This window comes from Salarias fasciatus, chromosome 5 (genome assembly GCF_902148845.1).
Source record: "Salarias fasciatus chromosome 5, fSalaFa1.1, whole genome shotgun sequence".
In the NCBI taxonomy this organism is placed as follows: domain Eukaryota; kingdom Metazoa; phylum Chordata; class Actinopteri; order Blenniiformes; family Blenniidae; genus Salarias; species Salarias fasciatus.
The window spans coordinates 14,205,286-14,222,297 of record NC_043749.1 but is presented as its reverse complement, the minus strand read 5'-3'; the positions used below and the strand labels follow the sequence as shown (position 1 = coordinate 14,222,297).

The 17,012-nt window shown below is 45.4% G+C and overlaps 1 protein-coding gene across 1 annotated transcript; it reads right to left on the bottom strand.

Annotated features, from left to right (window-relative positions):
* Window positions 1-1,346: 1,346 nt before the first annotated feature.
* On the bottom strand, window positions 1,347-16,528 carry dstyk (dual serine/threonine and tyrosine protein kinase). Its single transcript, XM_030092364.1, has 14 exons — window positions 15,443-16,528; window positions 13,184-13,593; window positions 9,120-9,620; window positions 8,741-8,936; window positions 7,399-7,637; window positions 7,232-7,315; window positions 6,974-7,150; window positions 3,487-3,616; window positions 3,103-3,259; window positions 2,654-2,786; window positions 2,428-2,541; window positions 2,038-2,152; window positions 1,717-1,851; window positions 1,347-1,594 (listed from the first exon to the last, which is right to left on the bottom strand). Exons 1-14 carry the CDS (start codon window positions 15,639-15,641, stop codon window positions 1,407-1,409), a joined length of 2,778 nt encoding a protein of 925 aa, XP_029948224.1. The 5' UTR covers window positions 15,642-16,528; the 3' UTR covers window positions 1,347-1,406.
* Between the last annotated feature and the right edge of the window lie 484 nt (window positions 16,529-17,012).

The following is a 17,012-nucleotide window of genomic DNA, read 5'->3' as shown; positions in this document are numbered from 1 at the left end:
TGATACACCTACCTTTTTGTTTGGTTTTTTTTTTTTGGTTTTTGTAAATGACTGAGAGCACATTTTTGTATTATGGACATTAAAAGCGCTCTCACCTGGGGGAGAACATTCAAATTCAGTGACTAAACAGCTGTATAGATTAGCAACGACAGGGCTTTTTTGTCTTTTTTGTAAAATAATTGTGCTGTAATACTATTTGAGCTGTAATTCATTTTTACTGTACAGAGTGGCCTGTAAATGAACCGAGAACATATCTTTAAATGTAAGTAAATATGTAAAACTTCCTCCACACAGTCAGAGCTTGTTTCTAGGGACTGAAATGTCTTTTTTTAAAGAGTTACTCCTCCCAGTCAGAATGGTGCGATGTTTGTGGAAGCCATTTTTACCAACCATGTGAATTTCATGTATAGATTTCATGCCATAAGAATCAATCATGGTGTTAATAACACTGATATTCAAACAGAGGACTGTCTGTTTTACTCTGCCGCTCCTGTTTTTACTGATTAAACCGTTTTGTACCATTTCCATCTCAGCTTTTTATTAATTAAATCACACAGCAAGGCCCATGCACCTCACTAGCTGGTGTTCCTCACCTGTATAAACTAAAAAAAACAAACTAAAACTCAGAAAACAGCAAGCAGCATCTCTCTTTTTGGGTTTCCTGGAAACTTTCTCACATCAAACTGCCACAACTTAGTTACTGAGCTGAAAACTGAGAAGCGTCGTGTAAATATGCCGTCACCTAATCCAAGCGTCCACAGTTTAATCCAAATGTTTGCCTTCGGACAGTGAAACCTGAAAGGCTCCCGGTGCTTTGTGAGCGGTGACGTGTGACTGAGCGAGCGACGAGCTGAACTTTATCTCTTCGTGACTCCCAAAAGTCCCTTTCTGATCACACGATCAACCGAACCGCAGCTGTTTGAGGAAACGTCAAAGTTTTTTTGACACGGTCGTTTGTTGTAACATCATTTTATTAAAAAAAATTGTATATAGATGCAGACATTTTTGGTTTAAATACAATCTAAAATTAATTATTTTTTTTATGTATTTATAGTTTTCATAATACTGGGAGTGGACTACCTTTTAAAACAATTTGCATCTAGTAACAATCCTATGACAATGCAGCAATTAGCACTATGACAAACAGCAAACGGTAGCGCTCAGATACAAATACACACAACACAATAAAACACACATTTCCAAACGTCTTGTTTGTATCACCTCCTCATAAATAAATGTAAATACAACTGTGAAGAGAGGGAGAGACACCTTGGTCATTGGTCACGCTTTCTTTTCCAGGAATACTTCGTTGCGCTCCGTTTTCCATAAATACAACAAAATAAGACTTTTTTTTTTTCTCTGATCAGAGTCCCTAATGTGCACGTGTTAGTTTGTCGAGAGTGTTTTCAGTTTGAGTCTTCGAGGCTGCTGCTCTTCTGCTCCGAGTCGCAGTTGCAGAGCCGGACCATGATGCTTTGCAGGCTGGGCTCCACGATGCCGAGCAGGGGTCTCAGGGAAGGGTCTCCATTCCAGCACGCCTCCATCAGCTGCCAGCATTCCTTATCGAAGGAGGGCAGCCGCTCGGGCCGGGCACCTGAGAACCACACACACCGTGAACACAAACACACACACACACACATCTGGCACCAACGATCTGTTCGTACAATCCTGATTATCAAACATAAATAATAATAAAGCAGAGCGAGAACAGCCGACCTTTCTTGACGTTGTTCCACAGCTGGTCCTTGCTGGAGCATTTCTCAAAGGCCTCTGGGAGCTTCACTGAACCGGTGCACAGATACCAGAACAGGATGCCGAAGGCGTAAACGTCCACGGAGTTGTCGTATTTTCCTGTTGAGACGCAGACACAGACGGTCCATACTAGCACAAAGACTTCTGGGTAGCATTTTAGCGCCATCAGGTGTCATCCTTTTCTCTAGCTACAAGCTGCTGTTGCGACAGTGTGTTGAAGATCACATGACTCCACCACCAGTGTGTGTGTGTGTGTGTGATGCTGAGAGCGCTCAGGGGTCGTACCTGTAAACAGCTCTGGAGCCATGTGGATGGGAGTCCCCACGATGCTGCCGGACATCATGGCCTCTGGCTTACAGAAACCGAGGTCAGTGATCTTCGCACGGTTTTGTTTGTCCAACTGCAAGGAAAAGAGACGAGTGGGAAGAATCATTCAGCTGACAAGAAGAAGACACGTCTGTTAGCGGAGGTTCAAAGAAAACTACAGCCCTGATTACTTCTGACAGGTGGCGCTCTCTCCAGGATCAGAATGAAGCCAAATTTTAACGTCTTTTACCAAAACACCAGGCAGCTGCACAAACAAAACACTGAACGCAGGATGAAGAATCCCCAACTCCTCTTGAAGGACAAACTCCAAACGTCTACAAATGAACAGCTTCTCTAGGACGAACTCACCAGAACGTTTTTTAGCTTGATGTCTCGGTGCAACAGACCCTGACCGTGGAGGAAGCGGATCCCCTCCACCACGTCCAGAGCGATCTGAAGCCGCTCCCTCAGAGCCAAACCGGCCTGGCAGAGGCGAGACGAGGGAAACGTCAGCCGGAGCACAGAAACACACAGTGGATCACACATGTCATATAAAGCGCGGGGTTCCTGAGCTTATCTCAGCTTCCGGGTTCACCTTCAGGCCTGTGTAGAGGTCTCGGTGCAGCCGCTCCATGATCAGCAGCACGGCGATGTTGGAGCCGCCGCCGTAAGTGTGATCGATAACCGAGCCGTGCAGGTCGACCAGCCGCTCATGTTTGGGCAGGGACCTGAAGCAGGAGGACAAAAATCTCACAGTCATAGAATGGAGAAACATTCCCTCCGTGTTTACTCTGATTTTATTTCATTTGTCAACATAAGCCCTGCCTCAGTGGCCCGTCACAGCCCTGCATTCCCCGGGTTTACGGCTGCAGTGGAACATTAAAGACGCTCATCGCTTTTAACAAGCTGACATGACACTCATGCGCCTGAAGGCTGCAACCGTTCAAACCATTCTTTCATAACATGGGTGGAGTTTGGCCTCTGAGACGAGGCAGCTGCTCCGTGCGAGTTGAGAGTGAGAGAGAGAGAGAGAGTGAGACGTACCTGGTGTAGTGAAACTCTAAAGCCAGGTCGTTCCAGTGTTTATCGTCGGGCGGTACGACGGACTTGAGGGCGCAGGGGTAGTGCCCGCCCCAGCTGTCACACAGGTACACCACTCCGTACTGACCCCGGCCCAGCTCCCGGCCCAGCTTCGGCTTGCCTGGAACGAGCAGTCGCTCAAATCAATGCCAGAGCGCACGCTTCAAAAATGAACCATTCCAGCAGATTAGCAATGGGCTTGATGGACTCAATGAGAAAGACAGACCGCCGCCTGTAAACGCTGCGGCGTCCAGACTTTGGAGAAAGGTACAATTCTGCAGCGGAGTGTGAACGACGAGTTTAACTGGGCCTGTTTGTGCGCGGTGGAAGGGTTCGGCGGTGACTCACCGTGCAGCAGCACGTCCCTCAGGGAGCGGCTCTCCAAGGACAGGCGGGCCAGCCGGGGGGCGTGGTCCTTCCTCACACGCAGCCACAGATCCTCGGTGCGCTCCAGACGGCCCGTGTGTCCCTCCTCCAGCTGAGCAACAACAAGAACACATGGGGCCACATCTCATGGTTAGCACTACCCTACAATGTTCTGCTACTGTCAAACAAGATCAAACTTTCTATATTACGCAATGTTTTAATTTACTAAAGTTCATTATCCAGCATATGAAGCTTGGGTAAAATTAAAAAAAAAAAAAAAAACTGCTATTTGCAATGGATATTTTGTCAGAAACACATGCCAACTAAAGATTATTTACCATGTAAAATGAATCTTTTGGAAATGTAGATGGCAGCAATTCGATGGCATGACATTTAAAATGCGCCTATCGCCAATAAAACTAACTCACCTTATTTATTCTTTGTAATTACACAGTTATTTAAATGTGGACTTTTTCAAAATGGCTTTTTTTTTCATTTTTGCACTGAACAGGAAACATTTGGAGCCATCGCTGGTTGTAAAGCGTCATCTTCCTGGTCCAGTCCAACCGAGAGAATAGTCTGTCTGTGAGCCCTGAACTAAAATCAACCTGTGTGTTTTAGTACACAGAACAGCAACAACAAAAAACAGCTAATAGCCTTCCCCACACACGCAACAATTATTTATTCAAGCACTTGTTTGTTATTTTTCATGCTACATTGAAATGCTACCTCGGTGTGTCCTCGTACATTTTTCATCTTTAAACATCAACAAAATGCTGGGGGGGGCGCATCGCTGTAAAAACAGTTTGCTGACTCTGCAGTTATCCATCACTGAGTAGCTTTGACGCCAGACTGTTTAAATCAGGAGAAGACGAGGAGACACTGCTTGATTAATTTATTCCTTTAACCAGGGTGACAGTAAATAATGTCTGTCAGCCGTCTGTAAACATGCTGTCGCCGTCCTGCGTGTCGTCAGCTCGCTATTCATAGCTCGGGAACTACCGACCAGCGAAACACTCCCCAGCAGCCACTCTGATGACCGCATGTTTATTAAAGAGGTTTATTGGCTTGAGAAGGAGTCAGTGCCGTTTGCAAAGCGAACATGCCCCAGACTTCTGCACAAACAACAACTTTGAGGCAGACTGAGTAACAAATGCAAAAACACAAACTGGGGGTTTGCTCAAGGGGCCCACGGAGCAGTGACGGAGCTGGATCCGTTGTGTGGTTTTCTGATGTGTGGAGGCGTCATTTTGACCCGAGATCACATGAATCATTACCACTGGATAGTGCAATCCATCAAATGATGTCTGGCCTCATTCTGTGGCTTTCACTTCATTGTGCTAATTTCTTTTGAAAACTGCTTAAGATAATACCTAAAGCAGTGGATATTCAAAATATGTCAATTAAAAAAACAAAAAACAAAACAAAACAAAAAAACAGTGTTTTGTCAAGACATCCGTTTCACTGCTTCATAACTCAAGATTCACTGATTGCTAACCGGGTAAACTGTAAGGTTGTGAAAGTCTATTTTGACCAGAATGAAATACTGCAGAACAGTTTATCACATTACAAAAGCTCTACATGTTACTCTGAAGGCCGAACGGGTATGAGAAGAAACACAAAAACACCCCACAAACTGTGCTATTAACTGTGACCGACCGCTTTTCATGGTACTCAATCGCCAAGTCGCAGATTCAACTGAATGAAATTAGGATATTTGGGTCCAACAAAGCCCCGACCCTAAACGCATCATCTTCTCCGTACGACTGTCACAACCAATGAGTGGATCTGGGTGACTGCATCAAGAGCGCAGAATTAGCCGGCATGAAAACGCCGTCAGCGACGTGACACACACCGCCTGTCATGTGACAGTAATCACAGCAATTTGAGAGAAACCGATTTGTCGGGGATGTCATGTTGCCACCGCAACGCTGCTTGAAAGATAATGCAATAAAAGAATGAGAGTTTGAAACTGCTGCTCGGGTACAAGTCCTCAATGTTCCCACAATGTGCGGACACGGAAGTCCTGAAGGATTCGGATCTCACAGGAAACTTTCTCAGCGTGCTTCTGCCAACGCTGTCTGATTGAGGAAACGACGGAAACAGATGCGAGAAATATCGTCTCAAAACTCCACGATTTAAAATCAAGTTTGCACCTTCAACAGAGCTACTTTTTTTTTTTTTTATAAGCATCTCAACTCTACTGATATCCTTTTATAGGCCTTCTGTCCTACAAACACAGTGTCAGCCTGGTTTTATGCATCCACTACATAAACCATGGAATTACCTCTGCCACTAATGAGGACGTCGGGTTAAAGTCTCCCTCATGTTTCTGTAACTGGATCCTCAATGTGGTTTGACGGCAGTGAAAATATTTTCCTATGAGTGAGTCATGAAGGGAGAGTGAATCACTGGCCCCGTTCACACCTTTCATTACCGTTCAGTCTGATCAAACTGACGGCGCTCTGTGTGGAATATTGACTTAAAGGCAGCAAAGACACAAAGAGGTCCGACTAAACAAGTTATTCAGCAGGCAAACCAAAGAAATATAAACTGAACCACAGCTAGACGATGAAGCAGCTGTATTTCGTCTCGCTGAACGCGGCTCCAACCTGCTCTAATAATCTATGATTGAGCCCTGCGAGGTCCCAAGATGAGCACTACAGAGTTCATGCAACTGTTTCCCACACAACGTTTCAACTTAAATGGAAAGAAGGCTAACATTCAGACCTTGATGCTCTCAATTCGCCGGGTTAATTTTCATCAAATTATTTTTATTTATCAGGCACGACATCCCTTTGCTGGATTCCATGTTATTGCAATAATGTGAGTCTACTTAACCATAATTCCTAAATGGAAGATATGAAATCAGAGGGCCGAAAACTTTCCCAGATCTACATAAACATCTTAATAAGAATGGTTTCTAAAACTCGATTCAATTCATCATAAAGTCTACATTAAATTAAACAAATTCAGTTCAAATGATTTACTGCATTTATTGTGGCCTTGGCAGACGGACTTCTGTGGTTTCCTGAACTTTGTCCTGTGGGTCGTTTTGCTCCTGGCCAGGTCTCCCTTGGCAAATGTTAAGACCCAAACTTACAGCAGTCAAGACATAAATAAAGGTGAAACAGAAGAAACCTACAGCCTTTCTGGTCAGTGATTTAGAGAATAACCTCTGGAGCCAAGGCTAATGCTTAAGGTGGCCAAAGAAGTGCTTTATGACAACCGTTTTTTTACATTTATTTCTGTGCAGTTAGGAACCATGTTGAATTTTTCCTGGTGAAGAGTGATCCTGTTGAATTAAATATGGGAAATGTGTGGAAAAGTGACATAACTCCTGTTGTCCACGTGATATCTTATCACTCCAAACAAACGGCCTTCGTCAAGAGAGCAATAAACTGCAGAGTCATGACTATAGTCAAGACAAATGGAGGACAAACAGAGATCTAGAAGAGGAGAGGCTCACCTGGCGCAGAGATGCTGCGAAGGCTTCGTGGGAGCTGTTCAGACGGGTTCTGAACTGAGAGCAGATGCTTCGCGCCAGTTTGGCAGCGCTGAGGCTTTCGATGGCGTCCTGCGCTACTTTCCGCTTCCACTCGGGGGTGATGGCGGGAGGGTTGACAAACGTTATCCTGTGGAGTATCTACAAAAGGAGGACGGGTTCATTTCATCTCTTCAGGGTGACGTTTGACTGAATCATTTGAGAGTAATGAACGAGTCTGACCTGCTTGATTTGCTCCCACACGAGTCTCGTGACGGACGAACCTGAATGAAAGGTGACCTCGACGTGGTAGGCAGCGTTTAGCAACTGTGAAAGATCAGAAGGAGAAGTTAACGCAGCTGCACTGACAATTCTACGCTAACAGTTCAGAGAGCAGTGACTTGATTCACCTGTTTGAGGTGGTTTGAAGTAATGTTGTGAACCGAGGAGTCAAAGGTGGATTTCTCCAGGCTGCTGAGGCATCGCTCCAGGGTCCCCACAAAGCTTTCCCTCAGATAGTCCACGGAGCTGATCAGCTTGTTGGCCACAGCCTGATTCAAGCGAACCACTATCAGCTCCTGGATCTGGTGGATGCACGATTTGATCTCCTTTGACGTAACAGGCTCTCCGTTTGTTGTTACGATGATGTCTGCATAAGGAGGGAAACAGTAAATCCAGCTGACATGCTGCACATGTGTCACACTGATCGCACAGAAATGCCTCAGATACTGGACACAACACAGAGACACACTGAGATAAAGTTGTCTGATTTATAGACTTATCTGAGTTATCTGAGAACTTAAAATGATCATCAACCAAACCAGTACAAACATGTACATATATGGTACTGTAACCAAAGAAACATGCCTTGTAGACGTTTCCTTCTGTTCTACTTTCAGAACTTGAATAAAACATCATGACTGAAGTCCAGCATGCGTAAACTAATCTGATTTATATCCGTCACCAGCAGCACGATGAAAGCCACATTGTATTTTTCTTTAAGAAAACAAAAGGGATGTATACATAAAGCTTCACATACATCATGTTTTCCTTTAATGATCTACAAGCCTCACGTGTCTGAAATCTAAATCTGGTTGTTTGGTTTTGGTGAACCAAGTGTTACGGATAATTGAGTAAACCTGTTTCCTGAACGGGCCCAAGAGGAGCGGCCAGCAGGAAACCAAAGGCAGCAGCCAATAAGAGGCTTTCCTCCCAGCCGGTGAGTCAGACAATGCCAAACTTTGCGGGCAGCTTGCGAAACACAACTGGCTCAGCCACATCCCTTCAAACCTCAACACTGTGCAAACGGTACAGAAACTTATTCTGCATCATTGAGGCTGCAAAACACAAACGCCTCTACTATGAAAACAAATCACTTCCTCACTTAGTCTCACTTAAGTTCTACAGTGACACAAACCGCAGTACGAATAAGGAAAGATGTGAAGAGACTAAAATTTGATGGAAGAATAATAAAGAATGGAACTTACTCTGCATTTAATCTTTAAGTTGTAAGAGTAAATAATGTTGAGCACATGATCATTATTGAGTAACAAGACAGTGAAGCCACAGGAGAATAAGACCAAAACAAACTAGCCTGCAAATCCTAAAATTGCTATTCTGTACGAATTTAGTGCATTGCACTGTTCAAAGAGCCACCGGTAAACCCTTCCTGCGTATTAAAAACAAAGCAGACAGAGCAGGAACCCTGCACCTGCCTCATGGTATTCATCAGAAGCCGGCTTGCTCACTAACCTGTGAACTCCAGATTGGCAGCATCGTCCAGCAGCTGCTCCTTCATGCTGCTGAGCGTCTCCACAATCATCTCCTTCATCTCCTCCTGTTTTCGGTTAGCGATGGCCATGAGGGAGGTGAAGAGTTCACCCTCTTTCTCACGGGTGTACTCCAGCCGGCGGGGCGTTATCTGCAGGTCTCTCTGCATGTCAAAGGCCTGCAGGGGAGTGAGGCAGAGGGGACAGAGGTCTGACGGCGTTTTTCTCCTCCGGGGGGTCATTTTGGGTCAAAGCGTAACGGGACGGAGCGGCGGTAGTAACAACAGTCACATGAGAATCAAACAATGAAGCCTCACACGCACACAGAGAGATGAGCGGGAATAAGAGCATCGTTCTCTGACCTGGTTGATAAAAAGGTCCAGGCATCGACAGTGAACCCCGTTCAGCAGGTTGGCGGCTTCCACCTGCTGGTTCTGAAGCACCTGGCGAGTGAACGGCACCAGCAGGCGGTGCAGTCTTTCAAAGGCTTCTCCCAGCATGCTCTGGGGCTTGGCTCCCGGGGTGGGCATCTGCGTGGGGGCACCGCAGGAGCAGTTCGCCGTGGGGTTGTTCAGGAAGCCGAGGGAGAGTAGCTGCTTGTGGAGGGCGCTCTTCTCCCTCTCTTTCTCGGCGCGGCGGCCAGGCTCCGGCGAGGCCGCCGCGATGGAGTCGGGGATGCGGACGAAGCAGATGGGAAAGGGGAGCATCTCTTTGACCTTCCACAGCTCGGCCACCTGCTCTGTGCTCAGGGTGTCCTGGTTGATGGCGTAGAGGATGACGGGGATCACGCTGCGGGTGCAGTCCTCCAGCGCCTCTTCGATGGGCTGGACACTCGGACAAGGCACCACCATGACCTTTGCTTCCTGAGGACGAACCACAGATAAACCACAAAGATGTAACACTCCTTTCCAGAAATGTGCTTAATACAAGACATTTAAAAAAAGAATGATCACTGAACTTAAACTCACAAAGTCAAAAATTAACTGATGGAGACAGCAGCTGCTTTTCTCCGATTTATAGTTATGTTGACAGAAGGTAAGTCGGTAAATGGAATGTAAAGGTCTGTGTGTTTAGTTCTGCCAACATTATTGTGTTCAAGGCCCCACACAGCGGTGAAGGTAATGGTGCAGTGGTTAGCACTCTTGACTTATAGTCAGAATGTCTCTTTTTTGAGTCCTGCTTATGAGGACAAGTCAGTCACCCACTGATGCGCACTCACGCACGCAGAGAGCAACTTCAGGTTGACGGTCTTGCCCAAGGACATTTTGAAAAGCGGAGTTGGGAATCAAACCGCTGATCACATGGGGGAGGGGGCTGCGGCTCAGTTAGGAGAGAGTATTGTCTTCCTATCACAAGGCTCAATCCTGAATTTCACACAGTCCACGCTCATCGACGGCAGCGACCTGAGATGAATTCCAGTCTAGTGTCAGAAATGTCCCACCGCTGCCTCACTGCCCCGCACAATCCCACTGAGGCTGCCAACAGCCAGCAGGAGAAAAGGACACGACGCACAGAGACACCTGCACTGAAGTAGCGTCACATCACAAAGGAGGCGAAATCAGAGGCCACTTCCACATTCTCAGTTTACTTCCATAAAGAGCTCTTTCCTCTACATGAATACTACTGAAGCAGCTTCTCCAGTCTCCATTAGCTGAGTTTAATACCTCCTGAAGGCACAGATGACATGCAGAATAACTTCATTAGTTTGTCCTGAAGCATGTCAGAGCAGCTGCCACCTCTGATTCAGTGAAGGACATTATACACTCAAACATCCTCTGATACATCTTAAACTGCTCAGTGCGTCTTAAAGCACTTTGAGACCCACCATTAAATCCATCTATCCCAGAGGACTAACCACTCCATCGCCTCAGCCACAGCAGTTATTGCTAATGCGGTTTCAACAACCACTGAAAACATGAATGGCACAAGTGGGAGTCTCTGAACGGACACTTTACAGCTCCTTTGAATCTCAATTTATTTTGCAAAGCACAGTTCACAATGCTTCAGACAGAGGCAGCAGTAACATTGTTTTGTATGAGAGCTACAGTAAGCACTCAGCATATTTTTACTACATATTTGGGGCTCCTGTGTGAAAGCTAAACACATTAACCGTAAGACAACTGAAGCATTTTAGCTGCAGGCTGTGGCTCAGTTGCTGGAGTGGTCGCCTCTCAATCGGAAGTCCTATTTAATTGAAATCCATTAACTTTTTCTTAAAACAGGCAGCATGTTTATCTCTGTAATTTGGATGAAATGGCTGTTCGACCTCGTGAATTGCGGATGATAACATTTAGTTTCTAAAGTCTTACATTTGGTGTCTCATTAGATTTTCAAACTAATCATTTGAAATGTTTGAGGAGTGTTCCACTCAGAACAGAAGAAAAACAGCCACACAAATCACGTGTTCCCTCCATGTCTGAGCATATAAATATTTGCGGAGGTCTTGGGAACAGAGCTGTGAAGGGCCAGAAAAATGACACAAGTCAAAAGGTTTTTTTTTTTTTTAACCCCTGTTAAATAACAGCATCAACCAAAACATGCTGGCAGAGAGCTCCAGAGGGAGTCTGGGACTGAAAAAAAAAAAAAAAAAAGGAAAGCCAGAGAAAAGAGGCAGAAATGACCAACAGCCACACAAAGGAGACAGTCAGTCCTGTCTCCAAGAAACAAGAGGCACGCCCGCCTGAGCAGTCTCTTCGGAACAAAGATAGCCTGCAAACATTTTGTTCACAACCAATGCAAATCAATACAGTGTTTGAGTCGCTTCTGTGCAGCCCGCTTTCAAAGACGACGCTCCGAGGGAAAGTCTGGGGGGAGGATTCTGAAGTGACTGCGACTTGGACCACTTAAAAACGGTGGCACCGTTCGTGACAAAGTGAAAACAAATTAGCTTGTTAAAAAAGGCAGAATTTTCTTCTCTTAGCATATTTTAAAGCTAACCGCTAACATCACACCTGCTTGTTAACGGGCGGGCGTTCTCAGCTGAACTGGAGGCGCTCTGGGGAGAAAACATAACTGAATTTATGCCTCGGGAGGATTTTAGGAACACGGTGGCAGGTTAGCACCTTGCGGTGGTTAAGCCTGTGGTTAGGTTGAAGTGGGAGGGATCAGTAACCTCCAGGATGGAGCGGAGGCTAATTAGCGGGTTGGTCCTCATCTGCAGGCCTCTGAAGCAGGGTGCTGTGATTATGGCAGGAGAGTGTGAATACCACAGAGAGCAGAGAGATTTTGGGCCTTCGCTACACACACTAATCTCTTTTTATTCAGCAGAAACATAAAACCCAGCAGCTCAATGCTCTTGTTTTCCACAACACAGGTTCAGACCCAGACTCGTAAAGATTTCATCTTCATCCAGCCTACATCCAACAACTAATGACAGGAAGAGCTGCAGCATCCTGTAAAGTTGTCGCAAGCAAACAACCATTCTGTCAGTTAAAAAACAAACTACTAGAAGATCAGATTAATTTCAAGTAATACAGATTTTTTTAAATCTAGTAGCTTCAGTAAAGTTTTTTTTTTTTTTTTTCCCTAATCAAAATGATGTTATGGCTATCACATGCTGCTCTTTGCAGAATAATCACGACGAGACGTTCTTTGATCTGACACATACTTATCGGAAGCAAATTGATGTGCATGCACATGGTGTGATTCTAACTTTGGTATTTCATAAATGTTGAACTGAAATAAAAAGATTTTTCCCGATTTAAACTTTAAGAAATAAATCTTAAACTGGTGTGCTAGAGTTTGATGTTAACGATGGTGATTTGATCCAGCAAAAGGTTTAAGTTGTTCTTTTTTCTTTTTTTCTTTTACACGGCCTAGTCATGTGAATCACACCAGACCATCGGCATTACGTAAGGGGGTTGGGCGGGTGGGCTGAGACAAAACTAGGCCTAGTTTCTTGAGCTGTGTGATGCTCGCCGAGAGGTCTGAACGATTAGAGGCTAATTTCCGTGTATCACACAAGATAGGGAATGAATACACCCTTCAAAGCTGCGACAAGTCACGTCACTCCCACAAAATATTGTGATTTTCAGGTCACACTGACTGAAAAGCAGCATGACATCAACAGTGCGTCCAGCATTTCTTTCATATTACACATAGCTTTGACTTACAAGCCCATTTTTCACTCGTGCTCCTTCAGAGCAGAAAGAAGGCATCCCTAAACAGTGGCACAAATCAGGTAAGGTAAAACACAGGAAATAATCAGCTCTGCCCATTAATCCGCTTGAGAGCACAGCTACGTGACAGAAAGCAAGTTCAGGAGCAAAAAAGATGGTGATGGAAAGTCAGCTGAAAATGAAGTTTTCTTTATTCAATTATTATTTTGATGGGTTAATAGTAGTAATAGTAAGTACAGGCTTGTCAATAACAACATGTCATCTATCCATGGTAGTGTAGTTGAGGGCGGTGGTGATTCTGAGCCTACCTGAAGCAGCGGGTGATGCAGCGTGATTTCCAGCTCTGCTAGCCGGTGAGCTGGGTCCTCACACTCCTCGTGGATCTCTAAGTCCTCTCTGGGAACCGTGTCCCAGCGGCCGCGGTTGGCCGCCAGCTGGTGCACCAGCTCGTACTGTCCTGGCAGGGCCAGACTGAGCCGTGTTTGCCTCCCGTGAGTGAAACACAGCTTCCGCCTCTTGCACACGGTGCCCTGCACTCCTTCGCATGCCTCTCCAGCCTCGGGGCCCAGCGGCAGCAGCCTCTCTCCCAGAAGACAGTTGAGCAGCTGGTAGCGAGCAGCGCAGTCTTGCCCCAGAACCAGGATGTACGGGGCAGCACCCACCGTGTTGCGGAGGAACTCTTCCTCGTGACTCGGAAAAGAGATGCAGCTAAGCTGACCTGGGGGGGCAAAAGCAGACAAGAAGTGGTGCATGATGCCATCGAGGGAACAGCAAACCAAAGGTGGCCATGAAAAACCTTATCAGCAGCTGAAACTGAATTTTTTTTTTTAAGATCAATTAATTGATCAGTAATTTTCTTGTTTCAAATTGTAACCCTTGGCAACATAACATAGTAGCACCTGATTCCATAGTGTAACGTCTACTCTCTTATTTAGGAGATCAGCAAGGCCTTCGTGTACAAAAGTAAAAGTAAACTCTGTAGTATTCACCCAGAGATTTATAACCCACTGCAACTCAGACTGTATCTACACCAAAATGCTTGATCGTTTTTGGAAAATAATGTTTACCATGGAGCTTCCACAGTGGAAGCTGATGTGATGGCCACATGGCCCTGATGGCTGATGCAATGCTGAGTTGTTCGCAGTAATTTGTTATTTAAGTCTAGGAAGCTGAAGACAATTTTCATTAGTTTCAAATGTTTTGTTGTTAATGAGCATGTCCATAGATAGAAACTCAATGGTACTAAGGAAGTAACACTTTTTCTAGTCATTAAAATGGGGAAGAAAATAACGAGGCCGAAATTATCTTGTTTTGTCCCATCTAACCATCAACTTGAAATTGGAAATGAAATTGTCTAAAAATGGGTCAAAGAAATAGTTATCCAAATGGCTGGTGCTTAACTAATAGAACAGAGTAGAACTGATTGTGATTGTTTCAAAGTTATCCAGTAAATACTCACAAGATAGAAGAATATATGATGAAAATCAGTCATCACTGTTCATTTTCATCACTGATTTTGAGACTATTTTCTATACAAGTGTCATTCTTGGAATACAGGCCAAAACATTTGTCCCCCTCAAAAAAAGCCTTTTGCATCTGACATCATTCCTCGGGCTAATATTTCCTGAATAGCCCCGAGATGTGGAGCCCACACAGAAGAATCAATTCACCCTGTTACTGTAGGGAATCAGACATAATCCCCAGTGATGCTGAGTCACACTCTAAAACTGTTATATAACAAAGAGAAAACAGAGATGACCCACTTCATAGTCATATAGCACTAGGGATCCCTTTCAGAATAAAAACACTCTGATACACATTACCCCATAGAGTTAAACACAAAAAGTATGGACCTGTACATAAACTGTATGCAATAACACAACATACCGAGCCCAATTGCATAAGTATATTTTTGTCTTGATAAGATATTTACAGGATAAACACAGTTAGAAAGTGAAGAAATATGTTTGGCATTGTCCATGAAAGGCAATGTTATGGCAGTCTGCTTTTCTCTGTTGATCAAGGTTCATTTTCAGCTTAATGCTGTTCATTCAACAGTAAAGGAAACGACTGATCTGCTCTCAGAGCACAACAATCTTGAGGATGTGACATCTCCCTCAAATCAACAGACCATCAGTCAACAGCATTTCATTAAAGTTTGATAGAAACAGATATCCAAATCACAATGTGTGGAACAGTTTGTCTGCATTAAGTTTTAGATTTTTGGTCTGAAAGTAAACCTAACAGACACCAGCACTTACACGAGACACAATAAAATACAAAGACAAGATCTGAGACTCTGCCTTGGTTAGTGAGTGCAGAAATCTCAGCATATTTGGAGCACTTAGTCGCCTCATGCTTTTCAGAGGGGGTTTAATCTCTTTAGTTTGACCCTAATGAAAGGATTTTTCCTCAGCCCGTGTGTTGGTGGGGCAATGCCTTTGGCTGCAGCAACTCCTTAGATCATTGTGTTTCATTTCATGATATAAAAGAATAGAAGCATAATCCTGCAGTAGAGGGGCTTTTTGGGGGGTGGGTGGGAGGGGAGTGAATCAGTTCAGACCTACCTGCCTCCAGTGAAGCGGAATCCGAACTAATGGTCGACGCACACGCATTGCTGTAGTTCTGCCTGATCTCTCTGAAGAAAGAGTTGGTCTCCTTCAGGTTCTTCTTCAGCTGCACGGAGTGCTTGTTGTAGCTGCTGAATATCTTGGTCAGTTCTCGGGCCAGAGGAGTGGTTTTCTGTTGTTGCACATTGCCCTCCATGGTCAACAAGTTGAGCCGCTGTCTTTTATCCTTGATGGTGCAGACCGCCACAGAAATGCCAGCCTACGTCTTGTTATGCCACCACACTACTACTTTGTTGTCATGCTTGTGTAGCCGTCCGCCGTGCAGTTAAAAAAGACTTTCAATGACTGAAAACACGCGTGTGCACGCACACTGTGCACGCAACGGGCACTGCAGTCGCCTCCGTCAGTGAATAAGGAGGCATTTGTTGTTTATGATGCGCACGAGCGACGCTAGCTACCCTCACAGCGCCGAGTGCAAACGTCGGCTCAAAAACAGCCCATTAAACTAACTCATTTCCAGTCCTCTCGGCAACGCCCGGCAGCCCGTCTTAAAAACAAACACTCCTCCGAGTTGCTAGCGACTGACTCGGACTACTTTACGTTTTTTTTCGACCTGTGTGCGGTCGGAGCGTTAGCACTGCTAGCCAGAGGGCATCTCCGCTCCGTCCCCACCTCGGCCTGGCACAACGTCCATACCGCGGGGCGTCACGCAGTTCCGCCGCGGAGCAGCTCCGCTGGCATGCGGCTCCGCCCCGGCAGACAGGGCCGCCCGGGAATGTCACCGACAACCGAGCTACCAAACGACGGTGCTCGCCCCAAGGAGTCCCAGTGGTGAAATGCAGCCTTCCTCCGTGGGTATGGCCCGGAGACGATAACGGTTCCCACCGGGAGCAACACGGCTTGAAAGTGAAGCGCGCAGCTTTCTCTGTCGGTGCTGATGGAGACCGGAGACCGGAGACCGGGTGGTGGTGGTGGTGGTGGCGGTGGTGGTGCAGGGGTGCGAGGTGTGTCTCCGGACCAGATCCCGGAGCTGAGGACAGGCAGGGAAATCACAGCAAAATAGAAAGTGGAGCAGGCTAAAGTTACAGGGGAGGGCGGGGCCAGGAGATGCGCACTGCATTCTGGGAAATGTAGGAAAGGCGCTCCAGGCGCATTATTCAGCTGGGAGAAGGAAACCTGTTTTTTTTTTATTATCACAAAATTTTTTTATATGATTCCAAAACAGCGATAGGTCTAGAGGACTACAGGATCAAATGGCATCAAAGAGATCAAAATCCACCTTAAAGAGACCCAGAATTTCACCAGAAAGACTTGTATGACAACCAAAAGTCGAACACAAAGATGCAACCCCTCCCAAATAGTAATAATAATAATAATAAAAACAGAAAGTACCTTTAACCAAAAAGCTAAGATAAAGTAGATGAATACTACACACACACACACACACACACACACACACACACACACACACACACATAGAATTTGTTGTCAAGATGCACCTAATGATGACAAAGAAATAAAAAACAGCACAAGGAGGCATAGAACAATTGCTATAAGATGCAAAAAT

Coding starts and splice junctions, on each gene's coding strand:
- dstyk (XM_030092364.1), bottom strand. CDS start 15,641: ATGGAGGGCAATGTGCAACAACAGAAAACCACTCCTCTGGCCCGAGAA. Junction 2,787..3,102: donor TTAGAGTTTCACTACACCAG/GTACGTCTCACT, acceptor CTCCTGCTTCAG/GTCCCTGCCCAAACATGAGC. Junction 1,595..1,716: donor GTGGAACAACGTCAAGAAAG/GTCGGCTGTTCT, acceptor TGTGGTTCTCAG/GTGCCCGGCCCGAGCGGCTG.